This window comes from Carcharhinus amblyrhynchos, chromosome 1 (assembly GCF_965287045.1).
Source record: "Carcharhinus amblyrhynchos chromosome 1, sCarAmb.v2.hapA, whole genome shotgun sequence".
Classification (NCBI taxonomy): Eukaryota; Metazoa; Chordata; class Chondrichthyes; order Carcharhiniformes; family Carcharhinidae; genus Carcharhinus; species Carcharhinus amblyrhynchos.
The window spans coordinates 140,883,562-140,904,979 of NC_137324.1; the positions used below are offsets into that span (position 1 = coordinate 140,883,562).

General features: G+C 44.2%; 1 protein-coding gene across 4 annotated transcripts in view; it reads left to right on the forward strand.

The window, feature by feature from the left end:
• fstl5 (follistatin-like 5) overlaps positions 1 to 21,418 on the forward strand; it is a 553,829-nt gene that overhangs the window by 461,817 nt on the left and 70,594 nt on the right. For all 4 annotated transcript variants that reach the window (XM_080193441.1, XM_080193448.1, XM_080193454.1 and 1 more), the window contains exon 10: positions 10,963 to 11,097. In XM_080193441.1, coding sequence (XP_080049567.1) covers positions 10,963 to 11,097 — 135 coding nt within the window. The remainder of the gene's footprint in view (positions 1 to 10,962; positions 11,098 to 21,418) is intronic.

The following is a 21,418-nucleotide window of genomic DNA, read 5'->3' on the forward strand; positions in this document are numbered from 1 at the left end:
GAGGTACTGCTGGCACAAGGCAGAAAGGCATAGAGGCTGAATGTTCAGGAGCTCAAGGTGCAGCAGGTGAAGGCTTAATAAGCAGAGCTGAAGGCTGAAAATGCTACAGGGTCTGAGAACTGAACGTACAGGGTGAAGGAGGAGCAGCTGAAGGCAGTGTCTGAATGCAGGAGGTATAGGGACTTAGGGCAGTCAGCACAGGGGCTGACAAGTGACAAGGGCTGATATTACAGGCTGAAGAGTGAAGGCACAGCAGCAGATATCACTGAGGCAGACAGCACAGCAGCTGGTGCCTAGGGGCTTATGGCTTAAGGCACAGGGCTGAACGCACCAGGATGACAGCTCTAGGGACTGCAAGCTGAAATCCCAGCAGCGGAAGGCACAAAGGCTGGAAGCACAGTGACTAAAGGTGGAAGGCACAAGAGCCTAAGGTAAAAGGCACAGGGGCTGAAGGCACCATAAGCAGAACTGAAGGCAGAAGATGACACTGGTCCTAAAGGCATCAGGGTGACAGCTATAGGCCTAGGGCCTGCGAGCTGAAATTCCAGCAGCGGAAGGCATAAAGGCAGAAGACACACAGACTGAAGGCGGAAGGCACAGGAGCTGAAGGCTGAAGAAGGCACAGGGGCTGAAGGCTGAAGAAGGCACAGGGGCTGAAAGCACAAGAGCTGAAGGCACAGGGGCTGAAGGCTAAACAAAGAACAAAGAAAATTACAGCACAAGAACAGGCCCTTCATCCCTCCAAGCCTGCGCCGACCCTGCTGCCTGACTCAACTAAAACCCCCTACGCTTCCAGGGACCATATCCCTCTATTCCCATCTCATTCATGTACTTGTCAAGACACCCCTTAAAAGTCACTACCGTATCCGCTTCCACTATCTCCCCCAGCAACAGGTTCCAGGCACCCTGTAAAAAACCTGCCTTGTAAATCTCTTTTAAACCTTGCCACTTGCACCTTAAACCTGTGCCCCCTAGTAATTAACTCTTCCACCCTGGGAGAAAGCTTCTGACTATCCACTCTGTCCAGGCCTCTCATAATCTTGTAGACTTCTATCAGGCCTCACCTCAACCTCCGTCGCTCCAGTGAGAACAAACCAAGTTTCTCCAATCTCTCCTCATAGCTAATACCCTCCGTAACAAGCAACATCCTGGTAAATCTTTTCTGTACCCTCTCCAAAGCCTCCACATCCTTCTGGTAGTGTGGCAACCAGAATTGAACACTATATTCCAAGTGCAGCCTAACTAAGGTTCTATAAAGCTGCAGCATGACTCGCCAATTTTTAAACTCAACAACTTGGCCAATGAAGGCAAGCATGCTGTATGCCTTCTTGACTGCCTTCTCCACCTGCATTGCCACTTCCAGTAACCTGTGTACCTGTACACCCAGATCCGTTTGCCTATCAATACTCTTGAGGGTTCTGCCATTTACTGTATATTTCCTATCTGTATTAGACCTCCCAAAATGCATTATCTCACATTTGTCCAGATTAAACTCCATCTGCCATCCCTCCACCCAAGTCTCCAACTGATCTATATCCTGCTGTATCCTCTGATGGTCCTCAACGCTATCTGCAAATCCACCAACCTTTGTTCGTTCGCAAATTTACTAATCAATCCAGTTACCTTTTCCCTCCAAATCATTTATATATATCTTACAAACAGCAAAGTTCCCAGCACTGATCCCTGAAGAACAACACTTATCACAGCCCTCCATTCAGAAATGCACCCTTCCACTGCTACCCTCTATCTTCATTGACCAAGCCAACTTTGTATCCACCTTGCGAGCTCACCCTCTGATCCTATGCGACTTCATCTTCTGCACCAGTCTGCCATGAGGGACCTTGTCAAAGGCCTTACTGAAGTCCATGTAGACAACATCCACTGCCCTACCCTCATCCATCATCTTTGTCACTTCCTTGAAAAACTCGATCAAATTTGTGAGACACAAAAACCATGTTCCCTCTCACTAATACGTTCACTTATTTCCAAGTGGAAATAAATCCTGCCTCAAAGAATTGTCTCCAATAATTTCCCTACCGCTGATGTAAGGCTCACTGGCCTGTAATTACCTGGATTATTCTTGCTTCTTTTCTTAAACAAAGAAACAGCATTGGCTATTCTTCAATCCTCTGGGACCTCCCTTGTAGCCAGTGAGCATACAAATATTTCTCTCAAGGCTCAGCAATTTCTTCTCTTGTCTCTCTCAGTATTCTGGGGTATATCCCATCAGGTCTTGAAGACTTGTCTACCTTGATGTTTCTCAAGAACCCTCCTTTCTGAACTCAAGAGGCAACGGGAACTAAAGACACAGGGGCTGACAGCACGGGCTGAAGGTTGAAGTCACAGGAGTAGATGGCACTGGGACAGAGTACGGGCTGATGGCAGAAGGGCTGACGGCTGAAGGCACAGGAACTGAAGGCAGAAGGCACTGGAGCTAAATGCAAGGGGCTGAAGACACAGAGGCTCTAGGTAGAATGCACCAGTGCTGAACACTGAAGGCACCAGGGCTGGAGGCACTGGGTTGAATGCACAGGGGCTAAGACTGAGGCACATGGTCTGAAGACTAAGGGCACAGGATCTGAATGCACAGGGGTTGATAGCACATAGTCTCAAAGCAGGGACTGAAGAAAGAAAGCACAAGCAAATGGCTCAAGCGCTGATGGCACAAGGGCTGAAGGCATAGGGGCTGAAGTTGATGGTACCAGAGCTGAAGGTATCGGGGTGAAGGCTGAAGGCACGGGCTGAAGGTTGAAGGCAGAGGGACCAAATTGCAGAAGGCACATGGGCTGAAGGAATAGGTGCAGAAGGCTGACGACACAGCAGCTGAATGCACTGGGGCTGAAGGCACAGAGGGATGAAAGCATGTAGTCTGAAGGCATGGTGCCTGATGACATGGAGGCACGGGGGCAGATGGCAATTAGGGCAGACAGCACAGGAACTAAAGGCACAGGGACTGCTGCTTAAACGCAGAGGGGCTCAAAGTGGAAGACACAGGGGCTGATGACACAAGGGCTGAAGACACCAGGATCTGATTTGATTTGATTTATTATTGCCTGCATTCACATACAGTGAAAAGTATTGTCTCTTGTATGCTATACGAAGCATACCATTCATAGAGAAGGAAATGAGACAGTGCAGAATGTAGTGTTACAGTCATAGCTCGGGTGTAGAGAAAGATCAATTTACTGCAAGGTAAGTCCATTCATAAGTCTGACAGCAGCAGGGAAGAAGCTGTTCTTGAGTTGATTGGTACATGATGTCAGATTTTTGTATCTTTTTCTAGATGAAAGAAGGTGGAAGAAAGAATATCCGGATGGGTGGGGCCTTTAATTATGCTGGCTGCATTGCTGAGGCAGCGGGAAGTGTAGACAGAGTCAATGGATGGGAGGCTGGTTTGTGTGATAGATTAGGCTACATTCACGACATTTTGTAGTTCCTTGCGGTCTTGGGTAGAGCAGGAGCCATACCAAGCTGTGATACTACCAGAAAGAATGCTATCTATAGTGCATCTGTAAACATTGGTGAGAGTTGTAGTTGACATGCCAAATTTCCTTAGTCTTCTGAGAAAGTAGAGACGTTGGTGGGCTTTCTTAACTATAATGTCAGGGCATGGGGGGACCGCGACAGATTGTTGGTGATCTGGACACCTAAAAACTTGAAGCTCTCAACCCATTCTACTTTGTCCCCATTGGTGTAGATGGGCATGTTCTTCACACTTTCTGAAGTCAATGACAATCTACTTCATTTTGTTGACGTTGAGGGAGAGATTGTTGTCGCTGCAGCAGTTCACCAGATTCTCTATCTCATTCCTGTACTCTGTCTCGTCATTGCTTGAGATCCGACCCACTACGGTGGTGTTGTCAGCAAAATCGAATGGGAGGGGAATTTGGCCACACATTCATAGGTGTATAAGGAGTATAATAGGGGGCTGAGAACACAGCTTTGTGGGGCATCGATGTTGAGAATGATTATGGAGGAGATGTTGTTGCCTATCCTTACTGATTGTAGTCTATGAGTTAGAAAATTCAGGATTCAGTTGCAGAGGGAGGTGCCGAGGCCCAGGCTATGGAGTTTGGAGATAAGTTTCTTGGGAACAATGGTGTTGAAGGCTGAGCTGTGGTCAATGATTAGGAGTCTGACATAGGTGTCCTTGTTACCCAGGGATTCCAGGGTTGAGTGCAGGGCCAGGGAGATGGCATCTGCTGTGGACCTGTTGCGGTGGTGGACAAACTGTAGTGGATCCAGGTAGCTCAGAAGGCTGGAATTGATTCGTGCCATAACTAGCCTTTCAAAGCACTTCATAATGATGGATGTCAGAGCCACCGGCCGATAGTCATTAAGGCATGCTGCTTGGTTTTTCTTAGGTACAGGGATGATGGTCGAAGGCATAGTGGCTGAAAGCCACAGGGGCAGAACTCACAGAGGATGAAAGCTGAAGACAGAAGGGCTGACAGCACAGGCTGAAGAATGAATGAACAGGGGCAGAAGGCACTTGGCAGACAGTCCAGTGGCTGAAGGCAAAGGGGCTGAAGGCACCAGTGGTGAAACTTGAGATAAGATTAAAGGCTGGAGACACAGGGCTGAAGGCTGAAGGCACAAGGATATAGGGCAGATGGCATAGAGCAGGTGGAACGGGCAGAGATAGCACAGCGCCTGACAACGTAAGGGCTGAAGGCATTATAAGCAGAACTGAAGGCTGAAGAAAACACAGGGGCTGATGACTTAAGACACACGGACTGAAGGCATCATAAGCATTTGCTGAAGGCTGAAGAAAAGTGCAGGTGCTGATGACTTAAGGCACAGGGGCTGAAGACATGGGCTGAAGGCATCATAAGCCGAGCTGAAGGCTGATGAAGGCACAGGGTCTGAAGGCAAAGAGGATGAAGTCTGAAGGCATGGAGACTGTAGGCTCAGTGTTTTAGTGCTGACGGCACAGGGGCAGATGGCACTGGGACAGATAGCACAGGGGCTGACAGCAGAGGGGCTGATGGCATAAGACACAGACTCTGAAGGAGCAGAAACTGAAGGCGGAAGATACTGGAGTTAAATGCACAAGGACTGATAGCTTCAGGCACAGGGCTGAAGACATGGGGGCCCAAGGTGGAAGGCACCAGGGCTGAAGACTGAAGGAACAGGGGCTGACTGCACAGGGGCTGGCAGCAGGGGCTAATATTGACACCACCAGGTCTGAAAACTGAGGGCAAGGGATCTAAGACTAATGGTGTTCCAGAGGGATAAGTGCTGTGCCTCTGTTGTTTGTCATATATATAAAAATGATCTGAAGAAAAATGTAGGGGGTCTGATTAATAAGTTTGCAGATGACATGATGATTGCTGGAGTTGCTGATAGTGCCAGTGATTGTCAGAGAATACAACAGGATATATATAGATAGATTGGACAGTTCGACACAGCAATGACAGATGGCATTTAATCCGGACAAATGTGAGGTGATGCATTTTGGAGGATCAAATTTTGTATGAAATATTCTGTAAATGGCAAAATCCTTAGGAACATTAACATGTAGAGGGATCTGGTTGTGCAGGTCCAAGTGGCAACACAGCTAGCCAAGATGATTAAGAAAGCATTTGGAATGCTTCCCTTCATCAGCCAGGGCATTGAGTCCAAGAGTTGGGAAATTATGTTGCAGCTATATAAAACTTAGATTAGGCCGCATTTGGAGTATTGTGTGTAGTTCTGGACATCATACTATTGGAAGGATGTGAAAGCTTTGGACAGAGTGGTAAATAGGTTCACCAGGATGTTGTCTGGCCTCGAGGGTGTTGGTTATGAGGAGAGGTTCAGATCAGCCATGATCTTATTGAATGGCGGGGCAGGCTCGAAGGGCTAGATGGCCTACTCCTGCTCCTATTTCTTATGTTCTCAGGTTGAATAAACTTGGATTGTTTTCACTGGAAAGAAGGAAGCTAGGATAAAACCTGTTAGAGGTCTACAAAATTATGAGAGGCATAGACAGGGTGGATAGTCAGATGCTTTTATCTCGGGTGGAAGTGTCAATTACAAGGGGGCAAAGGTTCAAGATGAAAGGGGGAAGTTTAAGGTAGATGTGTGGGAGAAGTTTTTCATGCAGAGAGGGGTGGGTGCCTGGAACAGAGAAGATGATGGAAGAAGGCACATTAGCAATATTTAAGAGGCATCTGGATAGGTACATGAATAGGGAGGGAATGGGGGGGATTTGGACCAAGTAAGAGCTGAGGGTTTTTTTTAGTTTAGTTAGGGCATCATGATCAGCACATGCTTGGAGGCTGAAGGGCCTGCTTTTGTAGTTTTTTTTGCTCTTTATTCTTTGAATGCTGAAGGCACATGGGCTCACAGCACAAGCTGAAGAATGAAAGCACAAGGGCAGGTGGCACTGGGGCACAAAGCACAGCGACTGATGGCACAGGGGCTGAAAGCTAAGGCACATTGGCTGAAGGCAGAAGGCACAGGGCTGAGGGCTGAAGGCACAGCAGCTGAAGACACAAGAAATGAGAGCAAAAGGTATAGGGGCTGAAGGCACAGCAGCTGATGGCACAGGCGAAAGTATGAATGCACAGGGCAGACAGCACTGATTTAGTCAGCCCAAGTGCTGGTGGCACAGGGGCTGAAGGTGGAAGGCACAAGGACTGATTGCTTAAGCTACAGGGGCTGAAGACACAGGGGCTCAAGATGGAATGCACATGGGCTAAAAGCTCAAGGCACCAGGCCTGAAGGTGCAGAAGCAGGAATTGATGGAAGTGTGTTAGCATGGATTGAAAACTGGCTGTCAGATAGACAACAGAGAGTTGGAATAAATGAGTCCTTTTCAGAGTGGAAAGTGTAATGGTCTTAACAAGGCCCACGAGGTGGACCTCTTTGAGTATGAGCTCCTTGTTTAAGGCAGAAATAGATGGGCCAATCAGGGAACATGCCTCTGTAGAATGTCAGGGTTATTGGCACTCCAGTTTTGGACTCTCTGAGGAAGTACCTTTCAGAGTGTTACTGACTGTGTAAATAAATGGTGTAAATTAATGGTGGCACACTGCTGCCTCACAGTGCCAGGGACCTGGGTTTGATTCCCAGCTTGGATCACAGTGCAAAATTTGCACATTCTCCTCATGTCTGTATGGGTTTCTTCTGGGTTCTCCGGCTTCCTCCTACAGCCTGAAAGATGTGCTGGTTAGATGCATTGGCCATGCTAAATTCTCCCTCAATATATCCAAACAGGTGCTGGAGTGTGGCAAGTGTGGGGATTTTCACAGTAACTTCATTGCAGTGTTAATGTAAGCCTACTTGTGACAAATAAATAAACTTAAATCTAAGTTTGGTGACGGGACGTTGGCCTCTAAGGAGTTCTTTCAGAAAGATGTAACTAGTGATGTTCCGCAGGGATCAGTTCTTGGCCCACAATTGTTCATTATTTACATTGACATCCTGGAGGAAGGAACAGAATGTAAGGTTTCCAAATTTGCCAATGATACAAAGACAGGTGGAAGAGCATGTTGCGATGAGGATATTGTGATCCTGCAATGGAATATATAGGTAGATTTGGTGATTGGATGAAAACCATGCACTTTGGTAGGAGAAATCAAATGGCAAATTATTACCTAAAGGAAAAAGGCTACAAGTGAATAAGAAGGCAAAAGGAATTTTGGTCTTTATTGCAACGAGGTTGGAATTTAAAAATAGGAAGGTTTTGTTGTGATTGTGCAAAGTGTTGGTGAGGCCTTACCTGGAATACTCTGTACAGTTTTAGTCCCCTTATCTTAAAAAGGATATAGTAACATTGGAGATAGTCCAAGGGAGATTCACCAGGCTAAGTGAGATGAGATCGTTGTCATATCAAGAAAGTCTAAATAATCTAGGTCTGTATTCCTTGGAGTTTAGAAGAGTGAGGGATGACCTTATTCAAACATATAAGATCCTGAGGGGCTTGACACGATAGACAGTGAGATGTTTTCATTCGTGGGAGAGTATCGAACAAAGCGACATATAAACAGCTGGTCACTGAAAACTGAAGTGTGTAGAAACTTATTCTTGCAGAATATCTGGAATTCTCTGCCCCTAAGAGTAGTGGAGGCTGAACCATTAGAAATATTTAAAGTGGAGGTGGATAAACGTTTGATAGATCAAGGAAGGGAAGGCTTTGGGTAAATGAGACAGAAAAGGAGTTAAGGTCAGCATAGATCAACCATGATCATATTGAATGGTGGGGGCAGGCTTGAACGGCCTGGTGGCCTATTCCTGTTTCTATTTCTTGTGTTAAAAATTGCATGGCAGAATTGAGAGAAATGCAGGGAAATATCCTTGGCAACAAATCTCACACCACTGAAAGCACCAGAAAACCTTAACAAATCAATTGTCTCTTTTATGGACTGCTGGAATCCAAACCAGCTGCTGCAATTAGTTACATGAAAATACTGTGTACTTCAAATAAATTAAGTATAACTCAATTGTTGCAGAGTATTCCTGAGATGTGATGAGGTGTGGTTTATTTGGATTTTCAGAAGGATTTTGACTAGTTCCCATATTGGTACGTAAAATTAAAGTGCATGAGATTGGGAGTAGCGTATTGAAATAGATATGAAATGATTTGACAGACAGAAAAGAAAGAATAGGAATTATGAGAGGCTTAGACAGGATGGATAGTCAAAGGCTTTTTCTCAGGGTGGAAGTGTCAATTATAAGGAGGCACAGGCTCAAGGTGAGAGAGGGAAGTTTAAGGGAGATATTTTTATCAATGGCTTGGAAGAGGCGGCTGAAGGGTGGGCTAGTAAATTTGCTGATGACACCAAGATTGATGGAGTAATGGATGAGGTGGAGGGCTCTTGCAGCCTGCAAAGAGACATTGATAGGATGCAGAGCTGGGCAGAAAAGTGGCAGATGGAGTTAACCCTGATAAGTGCGAGATGATTCATTTTGGTAGGACAAACTTGAATGTGGATTACAGGGTCAACAGCAGGGTTCTGAAGAATGTGGAGATCTCTCTGATCTTGGGGTTCATATCCACAGATCTCTGAAGGTTGACACTCAAGTGGATAGAGCCGTGAAGAAGGCTTATAGTTTGTCAGCGTTTACTAACAGGGGGTTTGAGTTTAAGAGCCGTGGGGTTATGCTGCAACTATACCGGACTTTGGTGAGACCACATTTGGAATATTGTGAGGAGTTCTGGTCACCTCACTATAAAAGCATGTGGAAGCATTGGAGAGAGTGCAGAGGAGATTTACCAAGATGCTGCCTGGTTTGAGGAAAGATTGAGGGAGCTGGGGCTTTTTGCTTTAGAGCAGAGGAGAATGAGAGGCAACATAATAGAGGTTTATAAGATGATGAAGGGGATAGATAGAGTGGATGTGCAGAGACTATTTCCTCAGATGGATGTAGCTGTTAGTTAGGGGGCATAACTATAAGGTTCATGGTGGCGGATATAGGAGGGATGTCCGACGTAGATTCTTTATTCAGAGAGTGGTTGGGGTGTGGAATGCACTGCCTGCTGTGATAGTGGAGTCGGACACTTTAGGAACTTTCAAGCGGTTATTGGATAGGCACATGGAGAATGATAGGGAATGGGATAGCTTGATCTTGGGTTTTGGATAAAGCTCTGCACAACATCAAGGGCCGAAGAGCCTATACTGTGCTGTACTGTTCTATGTTTCATCTGCCTTACCTGCTTCACTTCTCGCATTGAAACAGGTGCACCTCAGTCCACCAGACCGTCTTTGATTAGCAACCACACCCTGCCTGCTCTTTCTCTGAGTCATACAGGCCCTACTCTCTGGTTCCCCTTCAGTTAATTCACCCTTGTTTTGTTTCCCATCCCCCTGCCAAACTAGTTTAAATCTTCCCATGTGACACTAGCAAATCCCCCAGCCAGAATATTTATGCCTTTCCAGTTTAGATGCAACCTGTCCTTCTTGTACAGGTCCCGCCTGCCCCTGAAGACACCACACTGGTCTAGATGTTTGAAACCCTCCCTCCTACACCAGCTGTTTAGCCACGTGTAGAGCTGAACTATCTTCCTATTCCTAGCCTCAGTGGCACGTGGCATAGGAAGTAATCCTGAGATTACAACCTTTAAGGCCCTGCTTTTTAACTTTCTACCTAACTCCCTAAACTGCTGCTGCAAGACCTCATCACTTTTCCTGCCTATGTCATTAATATCAATATGTACTATGACCTCTGGCTGTTCACCCTCTCCCTTTAGAATGCTTTCTGCCCATTCAGAGACATCCTGGACCCCGGCACCAGCAAGACAACATATCATCCTGGAGTCTCTTTCACGTCCACAGAAGCACCTGTCTACACCCCTAACAGTAGAGTCCCCTATAACTATTGCTCTAGTGCTCTTTGTCCCTCTTTGTTTAAGCTATCCATGGTGCCACTGCTCTGGCCGCTGCTGCTATTATCCCCTGATAGGCCATCTCCCCCAACAGTATCCAAAATGGTTTCCTTGTTAGAGGTGGGGACAATTACAAGGGATTCCTGCACTGACTGCCTGTCCCTTCTAACGGTCACCCATCTATCAGCCTGCACCTTGGGTGTGACCATGTCTCTAAAACTCCTACTTACGACATTTCCTTTCACCTTCATGCTCCGAAGTGCATCTAACTGCTGCTCCAATCTATCCATGGGTTCTGTAAGGAGCTGCAATTGGGTGCACTTCCTGCAGATGTAGTCAGCCGAAACTTGGAAACATCACGGATCTCCCACATCTCACAAGTGCAGCACTTAACCAGATAGGTTTTAAGCATTATATCTAATTCCTCCTTGAAAACAAACAAAGGAAATGGGGGGAAAACAGAAACAGTTGGGTGATTAGCCATAATTATAATGAATGGCGAAGCAGGCTCTAAGGACTGAATTACCTACTCCTGCTCCTATTTTCTATGTTTCTATAAATCCTTCTGCTCCTTTTTAATTTGATTGTTGATTTTCTACAATGTCAGTGGTGAAAAAGGGGATATAACATATTAATTTGTATTTTTTTAGCAAATGGCAGTGGAGTACATATTAGCAATGTGCGTTATGAAGATACTGGTGCTTATACTTGCATTGCCAAGAATGATGCAGGAGTCGATGAAGATATCTCATCTCTTTTTGTGGAAGATTCAGCCAGAAAGACACGTACGTAAAACCTTTAGAAACATTTTTGTGATTCATTTTATCAACATCAATTTTCAGGGTTTTGAAGAATATGAAAGGATGCTGTGAAATATGAGGAATTTGCACAGAGTTAATTAAAATTTCTTCACAACGTTAAGAACTTGAGCACAATATCAAAACTTCATGCCAATTTGCATGATGTGCTATGAGCTATTAATGAATGGAACACGAAACTGAGGCCCTGTCTAAAAATCCCATGGCAAGATTGAGAACAGAGCAGGGAATTATTCTCATGTTATTGGCAACAAACTTCTCACCACTGAAATCATCAAAAAAAATTAACAGACAAATTGATTGTTTATTTTATGAACTGTGGGAAATCCTGGATTGTGCCAAATAGCTACTGCAATTAGTTACATGAAAACATTCACTGGGCCTCAGAACATTCACATTAGGGGAGTGATATTGTCAGAGAATCAGGGTAAGGCTCTCGGGACCTGGGTTCAATTCCCACTATGGCAGATGCTGCAATTTGAATACAATAAAAATTAATAATCTAGAATTATAAGTCTAATGACGAACATAAAACCATTATCAATTGTTGTGAAAACCTATCTGGTTCGCTAATGTCCTTCAGGGAAGAAAACCTGCAACCCTTACCTGGTCTGGCCTACATGTGACTGAATCCTTTAAATGCCCTCTGAAATGGCCTAATTGACAACCCAGTTCAAGGGTAATTAGAGATGGCCAATAAATGCCAGCCCAATCAGTGATGCCCACATCCCCTAAATAAATTAAAAACAATTCTATGAATTGTTGTGGAAGATTTTCTGAGATGGAATTGATGATAAATCAATCTCAAATGTGAAGGAAGTTGGCTCCTCAGAAATTTTTTTTACATTTGTTCATACAATATACTATCCAGACAAATTTGGAGGCAGGAGACATTTGTTCAGATGGGAAGGTTGTTGGGACCCAGCTGCTTTCCCACTTTTGCCCTAAGTCCAGCAACAAAGACTCATGGATGATATCCCCGCCCCCAACCTCATCACCAATTGAGGCTCCTATTTGGGTATCTAATCCCTACTTAAGGGCTTCAACTGTTGCTGCAGAAGGAAAAATCATCACACTTAAAGCCTGAAAAGCAAAGCCTGAGGAGCAAATCCTTTGACTTTGCTTGTGGGTTCTTGGTTGGGGAAAGCATGGGACAGCTCAGTTAAAGGCATTCAATTTCTAATGCCATCAGGAAGGAGGTGTTAGCACGAGTGGGCGAAATGACCACTACGGACTCAGGGTGAAGTTCAATAACGGCACAGCTTTATTTTCTTTTACGTCGACAGAGAAGCACAGTCAGGACATATTGGACATATTGGACATATCGGACAAATCGGACTGTCCTGAAAGCGCTCTGCCCGTCCCTCTCAGCGGGCTATAGTTATACCTGAACTTCGGTGCAGTATGCGATTCAAATGCTAATACTTTGTTTACAGTATTCAAACTTAGCCATCCTGTCTCAATGTTTTCAAGTGTTGAGGAAATTGTTTTAAGTGTGTGTTAATTGTTTTGTCAGATTGGTTATTAATAGTCTAGAATCTCTGGAGTTTGAACCATGGGTGTGTCATTGATCTCAAAAGAGGTTTGAGGGGCCAGGAACGTTTCCTTAGCTATACTAATTTTCGGTGTCTCCATGGGTTGTTTGACTGTTTTAGAAGTGCTGATTTTGATGGGGTGGGGATTTAGTTCCTGTAGGTGCCATCCTGTCCAGCTTCCCTTGTGTGCTAGCCCTCATTTGCATTCTAAAAGCATGCTCTTGCCTGTTAATCTGTGTCTGTTGCTTTGTGATTTTTAGTGGGGAGGCTCTGAGTGCAACTTTAGACTGCTTCCATATTGTGTGCCCAATTTCATAAAATTCGTTGTCCGATAACAGAGGTTTGGGTGCACTAAGAGCTGGCCCCCTAGTCGTCACAGGCAACTCATCTCCCAGCCCCTACAACCCCCATTATGTTCTCATTCGCCTGTAGCCCATGGTGCTTCACTGATTCTGGGCGCCTGGTGGATTCATTACAGACAGCTGCCTTCACTCCTGCTAATGCTGCCTGCCATGGACACTCACTGGGGCCTTTAAATGCCCATTGCTCCAAAAGTTTATTTAGTAGTGTCAGAAGTAGGTTTACATTCACACTTCAATGGAACTACTGTGAAAATCCCTTTATTGCCACACTCCAGCACCTGTTCATGTAGACTGAGGGGGAATTTAGCATAAACAATGTACCTAACCAGCACGTCTTTCAGACTGGCGGGAAGAAACTGGAGCATCCAGAGTTTACCCATGCAGACACGGGGAAAACATGCAGACTCACACAGTCAGTGACCCAAGCCGGGAATTGAACCCAGGTTTCTGGCGCTATGAAGCAGTAGTGCCACCATGTCGCCTATATCGGGATAGGATTTCCATCCCCTGCCACTGTCCCATTTAAATCTCTAACCAGTATTTAATACATCAAGCTTTCCTCATTGGAGTCATTGGAGTCATCAAGGGGCACTTGTTGGTTCTTCAGCTAGCCAGCTAGACCCCTGTTATCTGGATTAAATGCCTCCAAATGTATGAGTAAAGACAGTTCATCTTGCCTTTGCAGGCCTAATGCAATGAATGAAGAGATGTATGATTGGAGAAATACACATGGAGTACAGCTGACTTCAAAATGTATTTTAAGTTTCTTTGTTCAAACAATGCAGAAGAAAACTCCAAAATAACTCCATCTTTAGAAGACTTTCAAATGATGTTTGTTTACTTAAACAATGATGTTGATGAGCTACCCAAGGTGACTAATACTGTCAAGAAAACTCAGACAAGACTCATAGAGTCAGCATTTTCTGTATAAAGATGTAACTTTATTAAATCAGCGGCCACCAAGAGATCGTCAGAGGGTTAAGTGACTATGGCACAGAGTGTCAGAACCTCTCCAGTGAATCTAACAATTCATTCAAAAAGCAAATCAATTATAGATTTTTCTTATCAATCATTTCCACCTTACAATAAGTTTAAATCAATCATCTTCAAGATACACAAATCAACATTCACATTCCACTCCTCAACATAATGATATGTTATTAGTCCATGAAATCCGGAAGCTAACTCCTGTCTTGGCTGACCTCCACACCCTGGTTGCCGAGAAGCCTACGACACTTAGCCCAGAGATAAAATTACATTCTCACAGGCTCCCTTAAAGATCACTGTCTAACCAGACAGTTGTGTGAGAGACATCTAGACACTGGTACACCTCGTCTAAACAGTGAATTAGCCCTATTCATCAATTATGATGAAGTGTTCTAACTGTTCTTCCATCTGATACTTTAGCTGATAAAACTTGCATATTTCCAAGGTTCAAATATTCTCTTGAAATATGACTTTGCCTGAATTACTTTTACCATAATGCCTCGTGGTAAAATGCTTTCAACCAAAGTGAACAGGATTCCTTAAAATCAATAATAACACATTTAAAATTTCATCATTTATGTTTTACAATCATAATTACTTACCTGAATCAATTACTGCATACATGTAAATTGCTCCTTGTTAGCTTTATTTTAAAGTCATTTAACTGAATACTGCTAACTTTGCCAGTATGTTCAATGTCTACTGGTTGAAAATTTCACTAAACTTATTTTACCCCACTTCAGGTCACTATCAAAATCTCGTCATAATTATGTCCACTTAAAAATCTCAGACATTTATGGAAACAAATCATTTTGCCACTTGAAGATGCTGCAATTGTCTGTCATTGCGACCTCAAACAAATAGGTATAATATTTAAAGATAAATAATTTTATTAAACTATGGACAGAATAGGTAGTGACACAGTGGTTAGCACTGCTGCTCCACAGCACCAGGGACCCAAGTTTGATACCTGGCTTGGGTCAGAGTATAAAGTTTGCACGTTCTCCCCATGTCTACATGGGTTTCCTCTGGGTGTTCCGGTTTCCTCCCACAGTCTGGAAGACGTATTGGTTTGGTACATTGACCGTGCTAAATTCTCCATCAGTGTACCTGAACAGGCACCAGAATGTGGCGACTAGGGAATTTTCACAGTAAATTCATTGTAGTATTAATGTTAGCCTATATGTGACACTAATAAATTAACATGTTGATCCAGTCCACTTCAGCTAACTCTATCCTTATTTCCTTATAATTTCCTTTATTTTTGTTAAACACAGTTCTTTCCAACTCAAGATCCTCACTCTCAAACATAATATTAAATTCTATCCTAGGGGATATTTTACTCTGCGTTTATGAAATCTGTCCCAATATCCATTACTAGATCCAAGATATTCCATTTCCTTGTTGGCTGCCTGATATATTGCTCTAGAAAACTATCCCTAATATACTCTATGAACTTGCTGTCTTAGCTACCCTTTCCAATTTGATTAACCCAATCAACATGAAGATTAAAGTCACCCACAATTATTGCTCTATTCTTTTTATTTGCTGATTCATACCCTTTCTGATAGTGTGGCTACTGCTTAGGGGCCAATACATTACTCTTACCAGTGTCTTCTTTCCCTTGCTGTTTTTTTACCTCCAGCCAAATGGACTGTACATCATTTGAGCCTAGATTGTCTCACAACTGACCTAATTTCATCTCTTATTAACAGTGCTACCCGACCACCTTTTCCTTCCTTCATGTCTTTCCGTAAGGACAAATATCCCTGGATATTATGTTCTGTATTTTGATCTCCATTTAGCCATAGAATCATAGCATCATACAACCCTTTCGCCCATCAAGTCTGCACCAGCAATAACTACCACTAATGGTATGCTAATCCCATTTTCCTGCACTTGTCTCCTATCGTTGAATGTCGTTGCCCTAATAGCTATCCACTTACCTTGATTTGCACCATCAGTTCATCTTATTCTGAATGTTTTGTGCATTAAGATAATAAGTTTTCAGGCTTGCCTTTTTGCCATTTTTAATCACCCTAACTTTTCTTTGTTATAGCCCTATTCGCCTCTTGTGCTTGATTGCACTGTCTGTTGTCTTTGTTTTTGCATTTTACTGTTCTTAATTTTATTACTACCTTTCTCTTTCCTTTAGAGGGGCTAAAAAGAGGTCATTAAATGTCCTTCACAGGCAGGATTAAGGGACTCGCAAGGCGTTTTATGCATATATTAAGAACAAGAGGGTAGCTAGAGAAACAGTTGGTCCACTTAAGGACAAAGCAGGGAAATTATTTGTAGAGCCAAAGGAAGTGGGTGAGATCCTTAATGAGCACTTTGCATTGGTATTCACAAAGGAGAGGGACACGTTGATTGCAGCTCTGTCTGCAAACACTCTTCTGTTTATCACCCAAGAAAGGGTGAATTAAAGTGGGGAGCAGGAGCCACTGAGGCCCTGCTGCAAATTGCAAACTGCTATTTCTACTTTTGGATTTTTTTTGCAGCTGGCGGTTTATGAGGGGCATGTTGGGACTTGCAGTTCAACCTGGAACCATCTTGTAGTGTTTTTACTGAGTCAAGTGTGAATTGGTTTAGGATGAGGGGGCAGTCCAGGGAAGAACTCCTGTGTCATAAAAACTGCAACTGTCAGATCAACCTGGGGACACTATGCTGTTTCTTTTTTCACCCAACCAAGGGTGAACTAAAGTGAAGAAGAAGAATTGCAATTTGCAACTGGTCTGGGAACCCCTTTGCTGCTTCTGTTCGTCCAGTTAAGAGTGAAGTAAGGTGAAAAGCAATCCATGTAAGAATTCTGGTAGATGGAACAGCTTAATATGTGGACCAAGAAATAGCACTCCAGGCTGGAGGAAATGGGCAAGCCCACAGGCACTGGCCCTGGCAAAATGGCAGGAGGCAAAACAAAATCGAAAAGTGGGACCACAGGGGCAGAGGGGAGGTCTCTACTGCGCTCTCCTGGAGGGATCCCTCACCAGACCATGCTGAGCGAAAAACAGGGAAAGCTATTATGGAGATCATGCAAAGATTGGACAGTAAGTTGCACCGGTGGGCCACTGAGTTGCAGGCCAAGATAGACGAGCTGAGAGAGGAGCTCAGATCATCTGTTAAATCTCTCCACAGTGTCACGGTCGCCCATGAGAACTGCTTGAAGAAGCTTGAGGACGCAAAGGTATTTTGTGGAAACACTATCTCTGAGCTGAAGAGTCAAATTATGCATTTGACATCGGAGGTTAAGTCCCTAAGGGAGAAATGTGATGAGACGGAAGGATGCCAAAGATGCAGTAACATCCGTCTGATAGGCCTTCTGGAGGGAATCAAGGGCCTAATATCACAGACTTTGTTGCCCGGCTATTGAAGAACGTGCTGGAATTTGAGGATGAGTCGCTTCTGAATTGTGCACCAGAGGGCAAAGCCCAGACTGGGAAAAAATCCTCGACCCATTATTTGTACATTATACCTCAGTATGAGACAGAATCCTGCGGCAAGCAGTATAGGCTACCACTCTGAGGAAACAGGAAAATAAGCTGTTGATATTTCCAGATTTTATCCCAGTGGTAGCACCTCTGATGTCAAATGAGTAATTTGGCTCTTCAGCTCAGAGAGTGTTTCCACAAAATACTTTTGAGTCCTCAAGCTTCTTCAAGCAGTTCTCATGGGCGACCTTTGCTAATGTCAAATGACTTCTGCATGACTGTCCTGGAGTCAGGTTTGGGCTTCGTTTTCCAGCCTGCTTGAGGATTACTCTCAGTATTGGAGCCGAGCACAAGTTCACATATCCGGCGGCAGCAATGAAATTTGTGGAGCAGACTTTTGAATCGGGTGATCACACAACAGATGTAAGCTGACATTTGATTTTTTATGAACCTGCATGCTGTACCTGGAACGAATTGTCGGCCAGGAAAGGGTTTTGTGACTGTTAGGTTAAGTGTTTAGTATTTCTACAGACCTTTTCAGGTTATAGCATCATAGTGACTGCGATGAGAATGGAGGTGGAGATTGTGTCCCTTGAGGAGTACTGTGAAGGTACCGCGATAAGAAAGCACAGGCACTCTGTTTGGGAGGGTGTGTACAGGGGTGCTGGGGGGGGACACTGTGTTTTGGTCTGTGTGAGTACTTTTGTGTCTTTGCTATATCTTCTTTTCTCTGTGGGCGTAGTTTGGCTTCTTTCAAGCCCACCTTGTCTTTCTCATCTTAGTTCCCCGCAGCTGGTTGGGAAGATGGCATTTTGGGGCCTGGCATGTGGTATCTGCCAATATCAGCAGCTGGGGGAAGACTGTCCAGTGAGAAGGGATATCAGTCTGCTGTTAGGAATGTGGGGTGCTGGCTAGGAGGTCCTTACGCTGTGACCTCGGAGCAATCAAGTTCACTAGCTAGAATGTCAGGGGATTAAATCATCCAGTTAAGCACAGTGAGATATTTCAACATCTTCGACAATTGGGTACCCAAATTGAATTCCTCCAAGGGACCCACTTGCCAGTGGACTATTTTAGGCTCCGTAGAGGATGGTGGTGGTGGGGGTGGGGGCAGGGGCGGTGGGGGGGGGGGGGGGGGGGGGGCGGTGTCAATGCCTTTACTCAATGCCTTTACTTTGTTTCACACAAAGCCGCGGGGCGTCGCAATCCACATCCACAAGTCCCTTGGTAGTAGCCAATGCCATTTCTGACTCAAACTGCCAATACGTCATGGCACGGGTAAATTATATGGGATATCCCTCATGTTAGGCAATGTCTATGCCCCAAACTGGAATTGTGAGCTTTTTCTGGTCATTTTTCGCACTACTTCCAGATTTGAATTCACATCGGTTGATATTGGGCAGAGATTTCAACTGTTGGTTGAATCCTGTCCTGGATCGCTCCTCCCCCAGGACTATTGTGTCTTCCAAGTCAGCAGAAATTATTAAATTGTTTCTCACGAAAGACATGATGTCGGACCCATGGAGGTTTCTTAACCCCACTGGTAGGGAATTTTTTTTTCCACCCGTCTACCAAACGTATTCACATATAGATTACTTTTTGATAGATAATAAGCTGTGTGCTCATCCAAAATCATTGTAATCTCGGACCATGCTCCCTTGACAATGGTCTTAGTAGTAGGGAGGAGGGTGGACCCACATACGCCTTGACGAGTTAATACTTGTCTGCTCTCTGATGATGAATTTGTTAGATTTCTGTTAACCCAGGTCGATGATCTCTTAGAATTTAATGATGCTCCGAGAGCCTCAGCAGCTATCTTATGAGAGACATTGAAGGCTTATTTAAGTGGCCAGATCATATCTTATTCAGCACTCAAGACAAAGCGGAGAAGTGGGAGGTTATTGGAGTTGTTGGGGCATATCGCCCAAGTTAATGCCACGTACACTGTGGCCCTGTCCCCTGAGGTATATAAGGAGCATTTACTACTACAGCAGAATTGAGACCTTGTCCTCACGTCAGGCAGAAGAGATGCTGTTCAAATCCAAGTGTACACAATATGAGCATGGGGACAAGGCAAGCAAGCTACTCTCTGTCAACTCTCTGCCAAAAGTCTAATGCCACAAATGTAGACTCCAAATGGGGTCTCTACTGACCCACAGCAGATAAGTGAACTGTTTAGGGACTTTTACTCAACCCTCTGCAGCTTGGAGAATACAACCAGTGTGGTGGACTTTCAGGAGTTCTTTGGGCACTTAATCTCACTATGGTGGACAGGGGAGAGGCCACAGCACTGGAGTAACCAATTGCCGTTGAAGAAATTGTTAGGACAGCTAGAACTATGCTAAGTGGGAAATGTCCGGGACCAGATCAGTACCATCGTCGAATTCTACAAAAATTTTATGTATAGGTTGGTTCCCCTGCTGTTGCATATACTCAATGAATCATATGAGTTCCGCTCTCTCCCGCAGACTTTGAGGCAAGCGACAGTTTTGTTTACCCTTAAAAAAGAATAAGAACCCGCAAACCTGCAGCTCTTAAAGACTGATCTCATTGCTGAATGTGGATCTCAAACTGATCTCTAAGATTCTGGCCATTCCCTTGGAGGACATTCTGCCCTCTATCATCTTGCCTAACCAGACTGAGTGCATTAAAAAAAGACATGTAGGTGTCAAATATTCGGCAGCTGTTTAACATTATGTATGTGCCTGCTACCTCCATGCTACCAGGGATGTTAATCTCTCTGGACACTGAAAAAGCGTTTGATCAGATGGAATGGGATTATTTATTTTATGTTCTTGGGAGCTTCAGGTTTGGCCCAAAGCTCATCTCCTGGATCAAATCAGGACAAATGATATGCATTCAGCTTTTTTCCCTTTGTCCCATGGCACTAGGCAAGGGTGCCCTCTCTCCCCCATTATTTGCTATTGCTCCTGCTGCAGTTTTTCACAACAGCAAACAAGTGGTGGGGATTTGTCAGGAGGGAATCGAGCGACGAGTATCGCTGTAAGCGGACAACCTACTATTGTATGTTGGCAACCCATCCAGCTCAATTCCCAAAGTCTTATCTATACTGGAGAGGCTTGGTCGTATTTCGGGGTACAAGCTTAACTTAAATAAGTGTGAGCTTCTTCCTTTGAATGCAGCGGCTTGTAGCCTCCCTTTCCACACCCTGTCTTTCAAGGTTGACTTACTTGGGATTGCAAGTGACTAGCAAATTTAGTGGGCTTTTTGGAGCTAACTTTGCTTCACTCATGGGGCGGACAGGACAGGACCTCAAACGTTGGTTCGTCTTCCCGTTATTGTTAGTGGGCCGTTTCAATGTGGTGAAGATGAACATACTACATGTTAGAATAATCCAAAATCGGTCTGATTTGCCTTGAATCGATAATACAATCAGCTTTAATTATTCATCAGACTTTTGCGTTGGGTCTTCACCTATCTTCTTTTCTTCTTCTTTTTGGGCCTTCATCTATCTTCTAAATTGTAAATTCTTTTGGTGAAATGTGTTTTTTCTTTCTTTGATATATCCAGGTTGTTTCCTGGGCTGTTTTGTTAACTCTCATGCATAAAATAAATCTCTTGTAGCATTACATTGCATTTCAGAGTTGTTGGAGTATTTCATAATAGGTTAGAGAAATTTCAGATAATCAGGGAATTAAGACACTAATAAAACTACCAGCACTGAGTGAAATGACCTCAGACCATGCTCACAGTCTAACAGGGGAACTGTCTGCATGAAGACAGTATGAAAACAGAGATTTAAGTAAGTATGAGATAGGAACAAGTATTTTCTGATTTAGACATGTATATTGGCTGTATTTTTAAAGTATCATAGAATCCCTGCAGTATCATAGAAAGTGCAGAAGGAGGCCATTTAACACATCAAGCCTGCACCAACAACAATCCCACCCAAACTCTATTCCTGTAACACATTTATCCTACTAACCCCTCCCAACGACTAAGGGGCTATTTAGCA